Source organism: Xenopus tropicalis, chromosome 6 (assembly GCF_000004195.4).
Source record: "Xenopus tropicalis strain Nigerian chromosome 6, UCB_Xtro_10.0, whole genome shotgun sequence".
NCBI lineage: Eukaryota > Metazoa > Chordata > Amphibia > Anura > Pipidae > Xenopus > Xenopus tropicalis.
The window spans coordinates 96211230-96229762 of record NC_030682.2 but is presented as its reverse complement, the minus strand read 5'-3'; the positions used below and the strand labels follow the sequence as shown (position 1 = coordinate 96229762).

General features: G+C 39.8%; 2 protein-coding genes and 1 long non-coding RNA gene across 4 annotated transcripts; 2 read left to right on the top strand and 1 right to left on the bottom strand.

Moving 5' to 3' along the window:
- Positions 1 to 697: 697 nt before the first annotated feature.
- On the bottom strand, positions 698 to 4580 carry acot13 (acyl-CoA thioesterase 13). Its single transcript, NM_001005098.2, has 3 exons — positions 4353 to 4580; positions 3277 to 3461; positions 698 to 984 (listed from the first exon to the last, which is right to left on the bottom strand). Exons 1-3 carry the CDS (start codon positions 4434 to 4436, stop codon positions 828 to 830), a joined length of 426 nt encoding a protein of 141 aa, NP_001005098.1. The 5' UTR covers positions 4437 to 4580; the 3' UTR covers positions 698 to 827.
- A 348-nt stretch (positions 4581 to 4928) lies between these two features.
- On the top strand, positions 4929 to 15269 carry tdp2 (tyrosyl-DNA phosphodiesterase 2). 2 transcript variants are annotated; one of them, XM_031903397.1, is made up of 7 exons: positions 4929 to 5103; positions 6880 to 6998; positions 8839 to 9015; positions 9553 to 9644; positions 11767 to 11885; positions 14168 to 14338; positions 14921 to 15269. In XM_031903397.1, the coding sequence occupies exons 1-7, from the start codon at positions 4954 to 4956 to the stop codon at positions 15200 to 15202; spliced, it is 1110 nt and encodes a 369-aa protein (XP_031759257.1). In that variant the 5' UTR covers positions 4929 to 4953; the 3' UTR covers positions 15203 to 15269.
- Positions 7019 to 8327, top strand: LOC108647854. Its single transcript, XR_001924732.2, has 2 exons — positions 7019 to 7267; positions 7947 to 8327. It is a non-coding gene; the product is annotated as an uncharacterized LOC108647854 (long non-coding RNA).
- Positions 15270 to 18533: the final 3264 nt, after the last annotated feature.

The window sequence follows — 18533 nt, the reverse complement described above, 5'->3', positions numbered from 1 at the left end:
AGAAATGTACTAATGTCATGGATGAACCATATGATCGAATTAGGAAAAGCATGAATACGGCTTTGTACCCCCCCTTTTACCTTCTGTACCCCATTCTGTTTTAAAAATAATCAACACTGTTAGTGTCCTCAGTGTCACCTGCCAGCATAGGAACTTAAGCAGGATGGGTTACAGCAAATAAGCAACAGTTAGCTAACAGGGGTCTTTTATGTTTTCCTGTGGCACAAGTTCTAGAGCACTAAGGCACACAAGAGCAAGTGGTGCAAGTGCTTATCTAACAAACACTTGCGCTATGAGAAACTTTGTGCTATGCTCCTCCCGGTGTGGGGAGCAGAGCATGGCATAATGAGGCACAAGTGAGACCCATTGCAGCCCCACCTCATGCCTGTCCCTAATTTATGCATGTGAATGATGCACAAGTTAGGGGATGGGAGGGGGGGATGCTTTTCTTTCACTTTACACACTGCATTCTGCAACTGCACTGCAGATATTCTTTATGGTCTGGGCTTGGGTGTTTGGATGCAATGATGCATGCACATTAACACAACTGGAATCCATCCATGGTGCCCTCTGCTTGCCTGCTTATCTCAGTTTCCTTTCCGTAAGAACAAAATGAATGTATAGATAGTGTAAAACTGCTACTTAAAAACAGCTTTGAAAGTTACTGCTTATTACAGAAAATAAAACCACACAACCATTTTTGGGGGTTAAATTGATATATTTTCCTTCTACTGCAGCAGAATAATAGCTTAGTAACACAATGTTCTTGCTTGAGACATTCACCAATACTACTGCAGATAAATTGGTTCTGAAATATGCTGTCTACATCAGTTGCCAAGGTGCTTTGTGTGTCGCCCTTGTGCAATTAGTTTTCCTGAAACTTTATTAGTCACATCTACAGTTGCAAATGCTAGTGTTCTTCCTTGCTTCAAAACTTGAGCTGTGATTAGTACAGAGTCCCCAATTTTTGCAGCATTCATGTACCTTTAAATATAAAAAAAAAAATTAAAACAGAGACAGCAACAATGTGAACACCACAAGTTACTTAAAGGACATGTCAACCCCAAATATATTTTTTTTCCTGATAAAAGAAAACATAATTCTAAGCAACTTTCCAATATCAATTTATTAAAAATGATTAGTGCTTTAAAAGTTATGTGTAAATGTAATTGCTATAGAAAGCAGTATTTGCTGAACTCTTGGTTGTTACTCCTACAAGTCAGGTCTGTAAAATCTGCTGGTTTGTTCTAACCTTGGACCACAGTTATATAGTAAATATATATAACTGTGGAAAGTTTGAGGACCCTGGTTTTAATAGTGTCTGAATGGCAGCAATTTTAATTTCCTTACTGAAAGTCAACGAGTGACATCTGATTGGCGGATGGTGGCTCCACCCCCATTTTCTAACCTGGAACTGCAGTTACCCAGTGACTAACCCTGCAAAGTTTAAGGACCCTAGGATTAATAGTTAAAGAACGGCAGCAGTTTAAATTTAGACCAATAAAAGTCAATAGGTAAATTGGAATTGGTGGTTGGTGGGTGTGCCCACTTTTTCTAACCCAGTGACAAACACTGGCATAAATAGTGTGAGAATGACAGCATTTTAAATTTAGCCAATAAATTCAATGGATGAAATCTGATTGGCTGTTAGTTGCCCAACTCACTTATCCTATTTTTGAACTGTAGTTCAAAAATAGGATAAGTGAGCAACTTTGCAAAGTTTGAGGCATAAAAATTGTGAGACTGACAGCATTTTACACTTCGCCATTGAAAGTAAATAGGTGAAATCTAACGGCTGTTGGTGGCTCCACCCACTTTTCAAAACTAAAACTGCAGTGCCTTACTGACCAACTGTGAAACGTTTGGGGACCCTGGTGTTAATACTGTGAGAATGGCAGCAGGTTGAATTTCCCCATTGAAAGTCAATACGTAAAATCTGATTGGCTGCTGGTGGCCCCACCCACTTTTTCTAACCTTGAACCGCAGTTACCTCGTTGCAAAGTTTGGAGACCATGGTGTTATTACTGTGAGAATGGCAGCAGGTTGAATTCCCGCCAAGTCAATAGGGAAAATCTGATTGGCAGTTCACAGCTCCGCCCACTTTTGAGCATCCAACAATCATCATATTTTCATTCAGGCTGACCCCATGACTATGTTATTCAAGTTTGGGGAGTGTAGTCTCAAAGCTGTAAGATTGGCAGCAGTTTCAATTTCCCCATAAAAGTCAATGGGTGAAATTTGATTGGCTGGTGTAACATATGCTTTCCATTAGCATCATCTCTGGCAATATTAAAGCATGTGCTTTTATTTATCGTGTACACACAATAAGAAAAAAAAATTACATTTGGTCTCTTGGCTTGTAATATCTGTCATTTACTCTGCTGAGTGTTTTACACCTTTTATTGTATTGTTTTTTTTTATTATGATACAAAATAAAAACTTAGTGTTAATACCCAAGTGCTTGTACTTAACATATTTTACTGAATTATTAAACACATTAAGATCCCTAGAGTATACAAGAGGCTGTGAATCTATTACATATTTGTAAGTTTAGTATTTTGGTTACCAGTGATATCAACATTAAACGAATAAACCTCTAAACCAATTTTTGCTGGTGATTATTATCACTGTAATGTACTATAGTACTATTATCACTGTATTTGGTTTTTTATTGCAGCATCTAAGGGTACTCCCTGGTTGGTGGCCAGACACTTAAACTTAATGTGGGACCAAGAAGGTTAGGCCTAGGAGCCCAAAGAAAACAATGCCAATAAAAAGTGATCATTTCTGGTGTGATGTTACCCTAGAAATGGACACTGCTTTATTAAAGGAACAGTAACACCAAAAAATGAAAGTGTATAAAAGTAACTAAAATATAATGTGCTGCTGCCCTGCACTGGTAAAAGTTGTGTGTTTACTTCAGAAAGTCTACTATAATTTATATAAATAAGCTGCTATGTAGCCATGGAGGCAGCCATTCAAAGGAGAAAAGGCACAGGCACATAGTAGATAACAGATAAAACACTATTGTATTCTACAGAACTTATCTGTTATCTGCTATGTAACCTGTGCCTTTTCTCCTTTTTTCCAGCTTGAATGGCTGCCCCCGTGGCTACACAGCAGCTTATTATATAAATTATAGTAGTGTTACTGTAGCAAACACACCAGTTTTACCAGTGCAGGGCAACAGTGCATTATATTTTTATTACTTTAAAGCTCTTTCATTTTTTGGTGTTACTGTTCCTTTAAGTACTATTTAATAATTCAAAAACTCACGTAATATTCATATCAACGCTAACTCCAGGAGCACCTCTTTCTGTGTGCAGAAGGGCAACTGTGGAAACCGTATCAACTAGAGTAGCAGTCAGTCCTCCGTGTAAAGTGCCACCTCTGTTTGTATGCTCTTCTTCAACTTGGAGTTCGCAGACAACTTTCCCTGGAGCAGCAGACACCAGGTTCAGCTAAGGAGCAAATTGAAAACACTTATTTGAGGGGAGGATTATTCAAACACTGATGCAGACTTCAGAGTACAGTAACAGCAGATTTTAAAAGAGACAAATACATTAAGTTGTAACTTTTCAAGTATCATATTTATATTAATACTTATTAAGAGAAAGAACCAATATATAATTCCAAGTAGAGGATGGCAGATTTGTGCTTTGGTTATATATTTGGACACAGAAAAGTTTTCAAGGAATAGGTAAATTTGTATGTTAAATCGTCAACAGGTATAGGCTCTAATCTCCAAAATGTATGGGATCTTTGGCACTGGAAAACGTAATGTCAAACTACTTTTACCTGCCCTGTCACTGCTTCCTAATTAGTTGTAATGGCCAACTGAAGACCTGGTGGTGACAGATGTCACTGCAGTTCTGAAATGCAAAGAAATAATACACCACTGTGGGAAATGATGACAAAATCACTGGATGTATGGATAATTGTTACATGAATGCACGCTGTGAAACACATTGGTTTGTAACCAACCATGCTGTATGTTTTCTTGTTCATATCATTATGGCTGCATTTGTGTCTACCAGGGCTTGTTGATCTTGCTGCTTGTTCCCAGCACAGCATACAGAAACCAAGAAATGTAAAATGTATGTGTCCCCAGTCAGGTCCTTAAAAAATTCCAATTGGGTGTCCCAAGACAGCTGGAATCCCATAATTCTTTTTTTTATAATTCCCAGTATTTACATTTTTTGGCAAAACTGCATCAAGTAGGTTCCTTCACATCACCAGCTGGAGGCAATGTAACACAACAGCTGGAGGGACAGGTTTGGACTTAAGACTACACAAAGTTAATCCTTAGAAGCAACTAGTACTTATTAAACTGGTATTCTGTATGCTTATACCTTACTCAAAACTCGATCGAATCCGGGGCCATCACCTAAAGCTTTGAAAATCGCCCGTACGGTGCTCGTTGACAGTGAACTCATCGCTGGGAGACGTATTTACCCGGACCACAAGAGAACAAATCCTTGTCTCCCTGGGACGTTGTACAGCAATTGTCACTTTAGGTGACCTCTACTTATAACAAACACCTCGCTTAGTGTTGCATGCAGTTCGTGTCCCAGCCTTCCAATCACACAAAACTGTTCTGAGGCATAGGCAGCCATCTTTAAACGGGGCACTAAATAATTTGACAGCAATGTCATAGCTGAGAAACCTCATTACTTCCTGTGGCCGAACCCAAAAGAAAACATTTTATATACGCGCCTCAATTTAAATAGCATTGCAGTTCATTTCTTGCAGTTTTGGTTTCGGGTTCACTACCGTTGTGCGTTTCAGGATATGAAAGCGTGCGTCTCAAAAGTGTCGCGTTGCCTACCAATCAAAATGGTATAAAGCGAAGACGGGGATTGGTAGTTTTATATCGCGGTCTTTTGAAACTTTTGAAGGTAGTGCAGAGGAGAGGCGTTCGGGTAAGTAGGCGTGGTGAAGTTTTTGCTCAATATGTCTGCCGAGCTTGCAGAGACCAGTAAAGAAATGGAAAAGGAAGATGCTGGAGCTGTACAGTGTGGGACTGGGGAGGGCGAGGCAGTGGTGCTCAATGAGAGGAGCGAACAGTGTTCTGCGTTTGCTTCCATCGCTGGCTGTGATGAGGCAGTTGCGCAATGTTTCCTAGCTGAGAATGACTGGGATATGGAAGTACGTTGGCAGTAGCGCTGCTCCTGTGCTGCTGGAGGTTGCAGTAAAATGTGTATTTGTTAGTATGATGTCACGTAGGTGTGGGGGTGGGTCTTAATAAGTAATAAAGCCTTTGGTTTCATAAAGCGTTCTCTGTGTGCCCAGCAATTTGTATGCGGTAGCCTCAAACTATAGCATACAGAACTGTCTCAAACAGAGAACCTTGTCTTCTGGGAATCGCATTGAGGCTCATGTGACGGTCCAATTCTGTATGTCATTTCCCATAACTAGAGAAAACTTCAGGCTAGCCGCCAGCTTGTTTTTTGCGATAATAAAATAGCAAAAGAGAGGACTAACCTGCAAAAAAATGTAATTTTAAGAAAGGAGGGTATTCTATAGGGCTATAACGCCTTAACGCTATTTTAATTATGCTTTCTGTACTACTATTATTCCCCAGCACATCTATACATCATTCACATCAGTTTTAATTAGTATTGGGAGCTGTGTTGACCTCATTGACCACAGTATTACATGAATAACGTACCGTTCATTCCAGAACCTGCATTAACAAACAACTGACTGAGCAACTCTTAAAAACGAACACCGACCTTTGTTTTCTTAATAAAAATGGAATTCTAAGCAACTTTTGAATGTATGTTAAACATTTTTAGTGTTTTTAAAGTTATTTGTAAGTCTAATGCCCCACGCAGAGATTAGTTACCTGTGATAAACCTCTGCTACCGTGGGCAACTAATCGTGTATGTAGGAACAAACTTCGGGGCAAAAAGGAGCAATGCGTGTGCTTTTCCACCGGTGGTCACTTTGTTACCGGTGGAAAAGGCACTTCAGAGAGGTTAGTCACTTGCATTAACAGAAATTTATCGTGGGCAACTAATCTCTGCGTTGAGCTTTAGCATTAACATAATTGCTATTGAAAGAAGTATTTGTCAATTTCTATTCTCTGCAGTGTTTGTTCTGACTTTGAGAGGATGTAACCGAAACTGAGGTGATTAACACCTCTAGCAGCATGCCGCTGGTATTCTTTTTGCATATGTTTATAACCCTTGTGGCATGCATGCGTCCCATAGCATAGCACCTAATACCATAAACAAAGTGTTAATCCAAAGGTTTTTAAATTCTCCACTTCTGTGTTTTAGCTGATTAACAGCAGTGAAAATGCAATCAAGGCACTGTGGGAATTGGAGTTTTAGCTAGAGGAAATCTGATTTCTGCTACATTGTTTAATAGATAAACTAGTGGTCCAAAAGTACTGTCTTCAGTATAGTTAAGTTTAAAATGAACTTTAAACACAAATACATTTTAAATGTATATTAAAAAGTCACTTTCTTTCATTATGTAAAAACAAAAATTGTTGGTGTTCTCCTTTAATGTTTTGTATTTGGTCGTAAACTGGAGACTATTTCAAAAGCATATTATGATAAGAGTTAAAAGATAAGATGAGAATAAAATGGTATTCTTCCATTGTCACGTGAATTTTAAAATGGGAGAGTTTGTCCCTCTGAAGCACTGAATTTACTGCACAAGTCAACCTTTGGTTTGATGCACAAGTCAACCTTTGGTTTGATGCACAAGTCAACCTTTGGTTTGATGCACAAGTCAACCTTTGGTTTGATGCACAAGTCAACCTTTGGCATGATGCTGGAAATTTTACACTTGCCTACAAATTAAGTTACATTTACATATAACTTCACAAAAATATTCTAAAGTAACCAGTAGTTTTTTTGTTTTCAGAGGGCGATTAATTCTTTCTTTGAGCCTGGGGTGGAGTCAGCCTTGCAAAACAAAGCTGCAGCTGATATAGCAGATCCTTTAAAGCAAGAGACTATGTCTGGAACTGCTTCCGATTCATGGTAAGTGTAACATTTGCAGTCAACCTTCCATTATATATTACTGGGTTTTACATTCTCATGCAATAAGTCCCACTAAATAAAAATTCACTCTGCTTTTTCATGACTTTACAATTCTCATGTATTTCAGTGCTTATTCACAGGCTGACAGTACTCCTGTGTGACCCTACCCTTAGGGAGGAAAGGGCACTAAAAGACCAACGTGTTTGACAGATTTCCCAGCTGGCTGTACTGGTTCAAACTGGTGTAGCCCCCTGGCTAGCATAACACAGGTATTTTAGGACTCTTGCACATAGCATATTTACAAAATTCTAATGCAAAGTAAAAATACCTGTGCCAGATATGATCATTTTTGTGTGTGTAAATCAACCATTGATATTTCTTAATTACCCATGGCTAGTTCTTATCTCTTACAAACCTTTGCACTAATATACAATCCACAAACAATCACAACATACCTGTGCATAATAAAGCAATGTGCAGTAACAACTAACTATATGTAGCAATGTATAACTGAACACTGTATGTTGTCAGTATTGGCACCAAACAATACATGGACCTGAAGTAATGGCATTAAACAGTGGTATTGCAGGAATTTTCTAATGAGGTGCCACAAAATTCTCACGTAATTTCAGTAACCATCCTTAAATATGCTATGTTTATAGGTCATGTGCCAACAATCCAGGCTTATTATTTTGTTTTAATAGATTTTAATTTGTCCTGGTGTATTGGCTCCTTCATGGGCTTCTGCTGTTTTTTGGTCTGTGTCAGCATGTAAAATGTGTTTTTTGTTTACAAGTGTATTAGTGTTTCCTATATTAATTCGTATTAGGTGTTTTTAAGCCAAGTTTAACTTTGCAATTAAACTATGTAAAAACGCCATGTGTGGGCTTACGTGGACAATGCATCCCATGGTGAGCTTACAATTTGCTTTGTTTTTTCTTTTTGCAGGACTGAGCTAGAAACTGTTTTTCAGTCCTCTGCACTGGAGGAGCATGGTCACGAGCTAGAGCTCAGTTTCAACCTGTTTCCTGTGTCCTCCAGTATGTACTTTGTGCTCTCAGCCTCCCCCTGTGTGTGAGTGCTTGCAAGCAACAGGAAACCACCTACAGGAGTTTCCTTGCTGTCTTGGAAGAGAGGACCAGTGCAGGAGTTCCTCTCTTTGGTGGCCTTTCCACAGATCGGAACTTGACTGGTTGGAGGCTTAAAGCACAAGTAAAGAATTAACTGGGGGTTGCCAATATGTTAGACACTCTCCCCAGTGAATCCTGTCGTTTTTGTCCCTGGACTGGTGCTCTTTTTAGAAGCAAACATCGTCACAGGGAAAAAAAATCACACTTTATCCCACCTTTCCTATGTGTCTCTAGCACTTAAGGTGACACTTCCAGTCAAGTGAAATCCAGTTATTCTGCTACTGCACATGCATGAGTCTTACGAAAGACAACTGTAAAAGGTGCAAAACATGGCAGCATGGTGCTGCTGTACTGTTTATCTTCGGCCGCTGCGTTTTTTTTCTAAAAGAAGCACTAGTCCAGGGATAACAAAGCGATTGGATACACTGAGGGGTACCTAACCTATTTACACCCTCTTGTGAATCTGCTTTCCTATTCCTATAATTGTTCTCTTCTTTAGAGTCCTGTGTGGGTCTTTTTACCAAACCTGCACCCAAACCCAACCCACACCTGCAATCTGTACTTAGTCTTTGTAAACCAGATATTTCATGGGTACCGGGACAACTCTTCTATATTCAATCAAATTTTGTGTTGAATTATGCAGTTGCTACAGTTTGAAACCTGGATTTGATTCTTTATTAATGTTTGTCTTCATTTATTGTTCAAACTAGTATTGACCTCACTGGCGATGACTTAGTGGTTACCAAATCAGAAGCAACTACCAGCAATTCCTCCACTGTGAAGCAAGAAGATGAGAGCCATTTTTCCTTTCTGACTTGGAATATAGATGGCCTTGATGAATCAAATGTCGCAGAAAGGGCTCGTGGTGTGTGTTCCTATTTGGCCCTGTAAGTTCCACTACCATTTGCTACTACTAGGTGAGAGGGTTATCCGTGGGACATGGTCTTACAGTGAAGTCACACGTAGCTACTAGTAGCAGCTACTTGTCATGACTACAAAAATAGACAATGCTGATCAATTACTGATAATTGTTTCTACGTGTGTTTTAGCAGACGCAATTCCCAGTACTGTCTATGGCAAGGAATTTTCTGGTGTTTATTAACCATGACAAATAGCTGCTACCAAGTATATCAGTGTATCTTTGCCCTTAGGCTGATGTCCCACTCAGAGGTAAGTCCTCGCAAAAGATCTCTGCTACCATGGGTGACTAATCTCTTCTAAATGTCTTTCCACCAGTAGCAACGGATAAACGCCAGAAAATACCCTGCCATAGACAATACTAATAATTGTCTTTGCTGAAACACGGTTATCAGAATTGTATATCTTTGTAGCTGCGAATAGTAGCTCTGTGTGTCTTTGGCCTTATGGTACCATGTTGTCTTAATGACTCCCCTAAAAAAACCTATCTGCTTGTATCAACTTAGGTACAGTCCAGATGTAGTATTCTTACAGGAGGTTATTCCACCATACTATGAGTACCTGAAGAAGAGAGCTGTCAGCTACACAATTATTACAGGTATATTGCCATTTCTGTGCATCTCACAGCATATTAAAGGATACATAAATAGTTTAGTTTAGAGAAAAAATTCACTTGCAGGAGACTAGTGGCGAAATTTCATAAATAGGTCTGTCTAAAAGGGCAAAATCACGTGTATGGTCTGCTTCTCTCCACCTTTGTTTTATAGGTAGGTGGAGAAGTGGCGTTACTCCTGTTTGAGCTCCTCTGACAGGGAGTCAGCCTGGTTCCTGCTACATACAGGGCCGGATTTCTCTTCTGGGCGCCCAGAGGCCGCCCCTATTGGTGCCCCCCCCCCGTGCGCAAATGCTCGCCCCCCCGGTGCGCATGCGCGAACGCAGCCGCGAGTGCGCATGCACTGTTTAAACTCCCATACGGAGCAGTGGGGAGAGGTCCCGAGGTGCCGCCCCTAAGCTTCTGCTGCCCTAGGCCCGGGCCTTTGTGGCCTCTCCACAAATCCGGGCCTGGCTACATAGGTGGATATTGGCCCAAAAATGCATGCTTTTATGTTTTTCTGCTGATCTCCAATCCATATAGTTGCTTTTAGGCCAACACTGTGTCTGTCAGTGGACCTATGTATATAGTAACAGATCCGCTTCTTTCAACCTGCCTACAAAATGTAGCCGGTGAGAAGATGACTGTACGCCATGTGTGACTCTGCCCTAAGCTATCTTGTTTGTATTTTGTTGTTTGCAGCACCTTGCCTTGATTGCTTTTTCTCTATCTCAGTGTTGTCCAACTTCTGTGGTACCAAGAGCTGGAATTTTTCTAGCATACCTGGTGCAGGGCTGATAATGAAACCCAGTTTTCACCACTCCCCTTTTAAGCCACGCCTACTTTAAACCACATCCATGTTATCACAAGAGCTTTGAAGACTATATCTTCATTAATGGTGATGGAGGGATATCATCATTTGCTCATGTGAAAAAAGTTTATTATGTCATATTAAGGATATAGTCTTAAATCGATATGGCTTCTCCTCCCCTGTGGCTAGCATAGCGACCCCCAGCACATAATTAAACACCTTTAAGACTCACATATGCTGACAAACTCTCCAAATGCAAAAAAGTGCACACATTTAGCAGATTTTTTTAGTGAAAAATTGTTGCCTTGCAGTCCAGTTGGACCTAGAAGGTAAGCTCTACTGGGGCAAGGGTTGATGTGAATGATGATGAGCAATCTCTGTAAATCGCTGTGTAAATGTCCATACACAAGAAATCCCAGCGCTTTCAGCTAAAAGAGTAATCTGATTGATTGCATCCTTTATATCCCGGAAAAGAGAGGAAGGCTGCTTTTACCCTATACCCTGTGACTTTGCAGTTTGAACCGCTGTGTAAATGTGTTAGCACTATATACTAACTGAGGTTAATTATAAAAAATATTAATAAAATCATCTTTTTATGGAAGGTGGGGGCAGCAGCAGGCTGGAATGTCACTATAAAACTTTGGTAGAAGTTACAATAAGTCAGGAAAAGAGCAGCTAAGGCACAGGTTCAATGAACACTGAGAGTTGCAGACACAGGGAGCAGAGGTATTCTCATTTACTGACAGTATTGCTGTCAGTCTTTGATCTGAGGGCAGCCTTAAATTTAAAAATAAATTTAAAAACAAACTCCCACATAGGGAATGATAACCGTTTACTATTAGGCCTGCTGAGTTGCTGCCTGCCTGCAAGTTGGGATTTTGCACCATTCTAGCAATGCAAAGACTGAGTGCCAGGGGACCAGCTCCCCTAAACAGTGGAAGAGACTGGATTAGTGAGCAAAACTTTCCTTTTTTTTTTTTTTTTCCTATTGATTTAACCCTACAAAAACACCCAGAGTAAGGATCCTTCTTCACAGTTAGGCTATATATAAAAAAAAAACATCTATTTTTGATGCACTCATGAATAAATCAGTAAGTTTAAAACTAGTATGGCGCCCTAATCAGCAGTAAACATGGAAGTGATAGGCTGAAAAATCATCCACTAGGATATTTGCAATGTATAAGCAACTGCCATATTTTGTGTATTGCTTGTTTAGAGCACTTTAAATTCAGGATTTTTTTTTTTATCTGTTCTGTGTAATCTGTTCTTCAAATGTTAAATGCCTGGTTTTTAGACCTTTGTCACTTTTTAACATAGGTAATGAGGATGAATACTTCACTGCTATGATGCTGAAAAAGAGCAGGGTAAAGTTAATAAGCCAAGAAATTGTACCATACCCATCCACGGTGATGATGAGAAATTTGCTTGTAGCAAATGTAAGTATATAAGGAATCTTTTGGTAAAATGAAAGTAAAGGTTTTCTTGTGCCACTGCATTTTCTTCTGCTTTTTGGCTCTTTTCCTTTTTACAAAGTGGCGCAGGTAGATATATGATTTGCCTAGGACAAAGTTGTCCAACTCTGGTAACTTGCTATGTACTCTGCACACTTTTAGAGGTTTCAGAGAGATTCCACATAAGTTACCTTACTGGTGTCATCTATAAGGAAGGTATGGCATGTAAAGCATTTGTATTACAGACCAAAACTTTATTGTAGGGTTGCAAGTAAACTGTATTGGTGCTATGGGTTATAGTTAAATGTAGGGAAGGAAACATGAATAAATGGAGTGGCTATGAAAAGAAAGGGAACAGAAATGAATGAAGGTGGATGGATGCATGAGAGAAAAAAATGAGGTCAGAAGTGGGTGCCATAAAGCATGGTGAAGAAAAGCGGGATGGGTAGATACCCAAAACAGGCCTTGGCTTTTCAAGTACACAGATGTCCATGCATCTTTCCCCATCCCCGGGAAGGGGGAAAAGCTATAAATGAAGAAGCGGGGAGAAATTGGGTCTGGGTAGTAAAAGAAACAAGGGGCAGGTGAGATAGGAGATCAGTGAAAGAAAAAGGTAAAATGGAGAGATTATATGGGTGAGGGAATGTGAGAAGTAGTATATGATTTAAGCCTTTAAGTGCCACAGAACATAGGTACTTTTATCCACAGAACATAAATTCTAAGTGCCACAGATTGTACATTCTACATTCTGTTGCACTTCTGGGTCTGGGACCCCTAGGCCTGCACTTTCTTTACCCTCCCGTGCCGCCCTCAGACTGGATCCTCCACTGCAGACATCTTCCTTTTTACCCCTGAACCTTCCTTCTCCAAATGGATCTTGCAGCCTGCTACCCCAGCTTAGTCTAACACACACAAACACACATTCATTACACTAATACACACTTGCACACATACATTTTTGGGGATCAGGGGGCTTTTACAAATTCACATCACTCACACATGTACACAACAAACAATTTGCTAAGTGTACACACACACACACACACACATACACATATAAACACAATTTTGCAGCTTTTTTTTGTTTTTAATCACATTGTGGCTTTTTTTACCTGAAAAAATTGCCATTTCCATTGTGAATATCATATTTGCTAACCACACTGTGCAATACCTGTTTTATGTTATTTCAGTGATTATGACATTTGGTGGGTTTTTAGTGATTTTATTGCATTTTCAGCTATTTTATTTATTGTATTTTCAGTTCTGTGCAGGTGTTGCCGGTTTGTTTCTGTCCATAATACCTATTTGTGAATCTGACTGCTGATTACACTAGGCAAAAAAAACACTGATTTTAGTGGTTTTATTGGGTTTTAGTAATTTTATTGCATTTCACATTGTTCTTTGTTAACTTGTCTGTGCCCATGGAAATTTTGTCTGCTGCGTATCCATTTGGGTTCCTCTGTTAAATCTATGCATATTATATCAAACTGTTCAGTAGACCCCTAGAGTTCACATGAAGAATGTTTTTAATTGTTCAGTAACTTGGACTGTTGGCTTATATATTTAGGATGTTTGTTCTTGGTTCCTAATTCTATGTCGAATATAAGGTGCTTGAAAGTGAAAGCTTTGAGGTGATTTTTTTTTTTTTTTTTTTTTTTAGAATTTTCATAAATTTGTTATGAAAGTTCAGAAAAGCATTGCTGTTTTATACTTAGGAGTAGAAAGGCATGTTTTTGGATTTGGCAGAATGTGTACTTTTAAAAAATATATGGTTTCCTTGGGGAAAACTTAAGGTTTTTGGCTTTGCGATTATGCTGTACATTCGGTAATTTACTGCTGGGAGTTTTTGTTCTATAGAAGTCAGAAATCTCCATAAAATTATACATATACATGGAGGCTGATGCTTTTTTTGTAGGGATGCACTGAATCCACTATTTTGGCATTCGGCCTAACCACAAAACATTCATGAAAGATTTAGCCGAATACCGAACCAAATCTGAATTTGAATAAGCAAAGTAGGAAAAGGAAGGGTTAAAGAGAACCGTGTTTATACGACAAAAAGTCACATGAGAGAGAGTCTGACAGGAGCATGGATTTGGCCAAATCCAAATCCTGCTGAAAAAGGCAGAATCTTGGCCAAATTCCAAACTGAATACTGGATTCAGTGTATCCCTCCTTTTTTATATTTACGAAATGAATATTTCTCCAAGTCAGTTTAGCATATAGATTTTTTTGTAGCTATCACATTTTACTTTTTCCCCCACAAGGTGAATATCTCTGGCAACAGTATATGCTTAATGACTTCTCATCTAGAGAGCACAAAAGATCATTCAAAGGAGCGATTAAAGCAGCTGGACATTGTGCTAAAAAAGATGATGGATGCTCCCCCTTTAGCAACTGTAATATTTGGAGGGGATACAAACCTGCGAGATCAGGAGGTAATCAGTGGTGGTTTGTTTATTAGCATTTACATAATGAATACAGTACACCCTATTGTAAAATATAGGAATATTTAGAAATCACAGAGAAGTTCCATGACCATATAATAGCACAAGGCTGAGTTCCAGTTTCAGTGAGTCATGTAACAGAAATTACATCAAAGTACAGATTAGAACTGATGATATCACTAAGCACCCTTTATAAGGATATCATTTACAGGATATTCATGTTTTGTGGGTATTATAAAGGCATATGAACCTATTATAATTTGAACTTTATTCTAAACATTTATTTTCACAATTAAAGGAGAAGGAAAGGTAGAATTACTTAATGGGAATTTAAAAAAATGTGGCAGTGTAGCCTTCTAGGAATGACAATAATGATACTTTCATTTAAACCTCACTTCTCTGAGCCCAAGTAAATGCAGTTGATAATGAATGCCTTGTGGCTTCAGAAGGTACAGGAGTCCTGAAGTCAACATTAATGGCCCAAATATCTTGACTTTGTCAGGATTTGTAAATAAAAAAAAAAATATTTATTTTAATTTCTAAATCTGATATTCTTATTTTTTTCCTCTTAAGGTTGCTAAAATTGGAGGCATGCCAAATAATATATTGGATGTTTGGGACTTCTTGGGTAAGCCTGAGCACTGTCGCTATACCTGGGACACAAAAGTGAACAAGAACCTGCGTGCTCCCTACATTTGCAGGTTGCGCTTTGACCGCATATTTTTTAGAGCTTCGCAGGAGGGAAGTCAAGTGATCCCCCAGTCTCTTTATCTTGCTGGCACTGAAAAGCTGGACTGTGGCAGATTTCCAAGTGATCACTGGGGTTTGCTGTGTGACTTTGCTATTATATTATGATTGTAAGATAATGCGCAAGTTAATCTTTAATATATTTTGTTTTAATAAAACATATCTGTATATTTTACCTTTTTACTTTTATTGCTCTTTTGTTAGACCCTAGTTGTAATGTCTGACGCAACAAAACAATTACATATTCTTGGATACAGTGTATGAATATTGGTGTAAATTAAAGTAAGAAAGCAATCCTAGTACAATCATTATATTGCTTCTTTAGCATAGGCCAGTGCTGTCCAACTGGCGGCCCGCGACCCCCCTCTGTGTGGCCCCCCACCTGTCTGGCTGCTTTGATGGTTTACTCTTGTATAAGCTTTAAATGGTATCAGTACTGAGATTAACTGGCCCCCTGCATGGTTCTCACCTCAGATTCAGGCTGTAATCCCCCTGTATTGTTTAAAAATGTAATCCCCTGTGTTGTTCACACCTTTTAATCTATGCATTGTTTATCCCCTGCAGTGTTCACACCTCAGGCTCAGGCTGTAATCACCCATATTGTTCAACTGTTCACACCTCATGCCTGTGTGTAGGCAGCATAGGGTAGGGAGAGTACGGCACATAGGCAGCATGGGGCAGGGAGGGTATGGCACAAACAGGCAGTATAGGACAAGGAGGGTATTGAACACACAGGCAGGGTAGGGCAGAGTATGGCACACACAGGCAGCATATGGCAGGTAGAGTATGGCACACAGGCAGGGTAGGGCAGAGTATGGCACACACAGGTAGCGTAGGGCAGGCAGAGTGCTACCCTATGCTGCCTGTGGGAGGTGAACCTGGCAGAGGTTTGTTCTGGGAGTTTGTTAGCAGTTGGAAATAGCCAGTAAATGGTCCCTAAGGTGTGTAATTATGTACTGGGGGTTGCTGTGCTATCCACAGGGGAAGAATCATATGGATTTTAGGGTGTGTCTTAATATGACATAATATAATTCTTTCACATATGAATGATGGTTGATATCCCTGCAGTGAGGACCAAGCATTTGGGTTTTTGCTGCACTACCACCATTGTGATAAAATGGGTGTGGTTTGAAGTGGGTGTGGTTTAAAAGGGGGGAGTGGCTTTCATTAGCGGCCCTCCACCATGTATGCGCAAGAAATTCCGGCCCTCGGCACCGCAGAAGTTGGACAGCACTGGCATAGGCAAATAATTTTATTAGAAAAGTATCTTTATGTATGTATGATGTATGTTTATGTATGTTTATATATATATATATATAATAAAATAATCATCTGTGGCCAGCACACCCTTCAATGTTTTATCAAAAAAATTTTTATTGTAGATATATTGTTAAAACCAACTTTCGGTCCTTATTAGGACCTTTCTCAAGGATAAAAAAAAAGGTCTTTTAAATGCCATCCCACCAGCAAGAATGTAAATCGCCGGTGGGATGGCATACGCATTGCTTTGGTTTCCCAAAGTCGCCTGAAGTTTCCTTGCGAGGTAACTTCGGGAAACTGAACTTATGCCCGACGTATGCCATCCCACCAGCGATTTACATTCTTGCCAGTGGGATTGCTTTACGGGGAGATTAATCACCCACGGTAACGAAGATTTATCGCGGGTGACTAATCTCCCCGTGTGCCACTGCCCTAAAGGGGATCTGTAATCACAATTCCTTCTCGTGTTAGTCTAGCAAAGTACATTTTATTGACACTATATAAATTTGTTGAAATATGGTTTCCTTTAGTCTTAGAATTAACAAGCAAGCAGTCAGGCACCTTTATTTAGGCAAACTTTGCATCATCCCAGTCTTGTGTTTGTGTGTGCCAGACAGGCTGCACAAAAATACAGTGAGTGGAGAGAGAGAATTTGAGGAGGATAGTGACATCTTGAAAGTGCAGAAGTAAAAGTAATTATTATGCAATAGAAGTGGGGAAGGCAAAATATGATTGGCAGCTGAGATTTTTACATACAGGTATGGATATTTTAATGAAAAAAAAAATGGGGTTAATTTAAAAAGAACATTAATTATGCAGCTTTTTATGTCCGGGTAACAGGCCCCATTCAAATTCAGGACATATGAAATATGCATGCTTAAAGGCTGATTTCATTGCAACCCTACAGGATTAAAATATCAGAAGAGTCCTGTATTACATGCATGGCCAACTTTATGGCACAATCTTTTTAACCAATCGCAGTGACTTGGTTACTTGGTTTATCTTTATGGTAAGTAATTTTAAAAGAGCAAGCTAATTTCAGTTGGATTGCATGGGAAGTTACATCTTATCCATTTGCTTCTGTTGAAGTCTAATTTGATTTGTGAGAATGGAATTGCACTAGTGGCCTTTACTTTCCCACACACCCTTTCCCCAAATGATTGTAATGTTATTTTCAATAAAACTGTACTGTTCACCAGTGGCTGATTGTTTTGTATTTCTTTATTTGTAATGTATTTATGTAAATAAATAGAAGCAATGTCTTTACTGCCAGGCCCCTCTGCTGCCAATTTTGTTGCATCAGTTACATTCAGCTACATTCCTTAACAAATTCTGCTGTGGGTAAAACTGTATTAAATTCCATTTCCTCTAACTTGACTACACTGTTAACATTGCTCACTGTAAATTAATGTAAAAGTTATGTTTAAAGGAGAAAGAAAGGTAAAAACTAAGCTTTATCAGAAAGGTCTATGTACATACAGCCATAAGCACTCACGGAAACGCTGCATCGAGTTCCCTGTCAAAAGATTTGTTGTGTCTGTAATTCATGTGCCAGAGACATGCAGCTCTCTCCCCTCTCCTGTTTCCCCCTCCCTCCAAGAATGCTAAGAATTCACTCCATCACCTTTAGAAATGTAGATCTGAGCCAATCAGCAGGAAGCTGACTCTGAGCATGACTAACTGAGCATGTACACTTGATCTGGGTCTCGGTGCAGGAGTGAGGCATTATGGGAACTTTCTTTACACAGCTCAGCGTTTTTTCTTCCTGTTTGGCTTCTAATCATCTGAACGGGAGAAACATGGGGAGACTTAACCCTTTGCCTGCCAATCACGTACGGCGTACGTGATGGCAAGCAAAGGCGCTGAGTGCCAATCACGTACGCCGTACGTTTTTTTACTCACCGCGGATCCCTCTTCAGCTGCGGCTTTCTCCGCAGCCAAAAGCCGACTGAGCGCCGCAGAACCCCCTAGGCAACGAGCAGAGGGAAGCAGGAACATGCGCCGATCGATAGGATGACCCCGCGACCCCATGAACGTCATCAACATGTGCCTGATGCTGGGGTATTTAAACTCAGCCCCCAGCGCCGCCCCCTCCTTCTCTGCTGGTCCTGGATGTCGCTGGTGCCCTCCTGCTGTGTGCTGCGGTCCTCCTTTCATCCTTGGCTGTGAGATATACTGT

Excerpts from the sequence above, each read along its gene's own strand:
- acot13 (NM_001005098.2), bottom strand. The coding sequence starts at position 4,436 with ATGAGTTCACTGTCAACGAGCACCGTACGGGCGATTTTCAAAGCTTTA. Across the intron at positions 3,462-4,352 it reads TCGATCGAGTTTTGAGTAAG|CTGAACCTGGTGTCTGCTGC; the intron begins GTATAAGCATAC and ends TTTGCTCCTTAG. Across the intron at positions 985-3,276 it reads AGCGTTGATATGAATATTAC|GTACATGAATGCTGCAAAAA; the intron begins GTGAGTTTTTGA and ends TTATATTTAAAG.
- tdp2 (XM_031903397.1), top strand. The coding sequence starts at position 4,954 with ATGTCTGCCGAGCTTGCAGAGACCAGTAAAGAAATGGAAAAGGAAGAT. Across the intron at positions 9,645-11,766 it reads CAGCTACACAATTATTACAG|GTAATGAGGATGAATACTTC; the intron begins GTATATTGCCAT and ends TTTTTAACATAG. Across the intron at positions 14,339-14,920 it reads CAAACCTGCGAGATCAGGAG|GTTGCTAAAATTGGAGGCAT; the intron begins GTAATCAGTGGT and ends TTTCCTCTTAAG.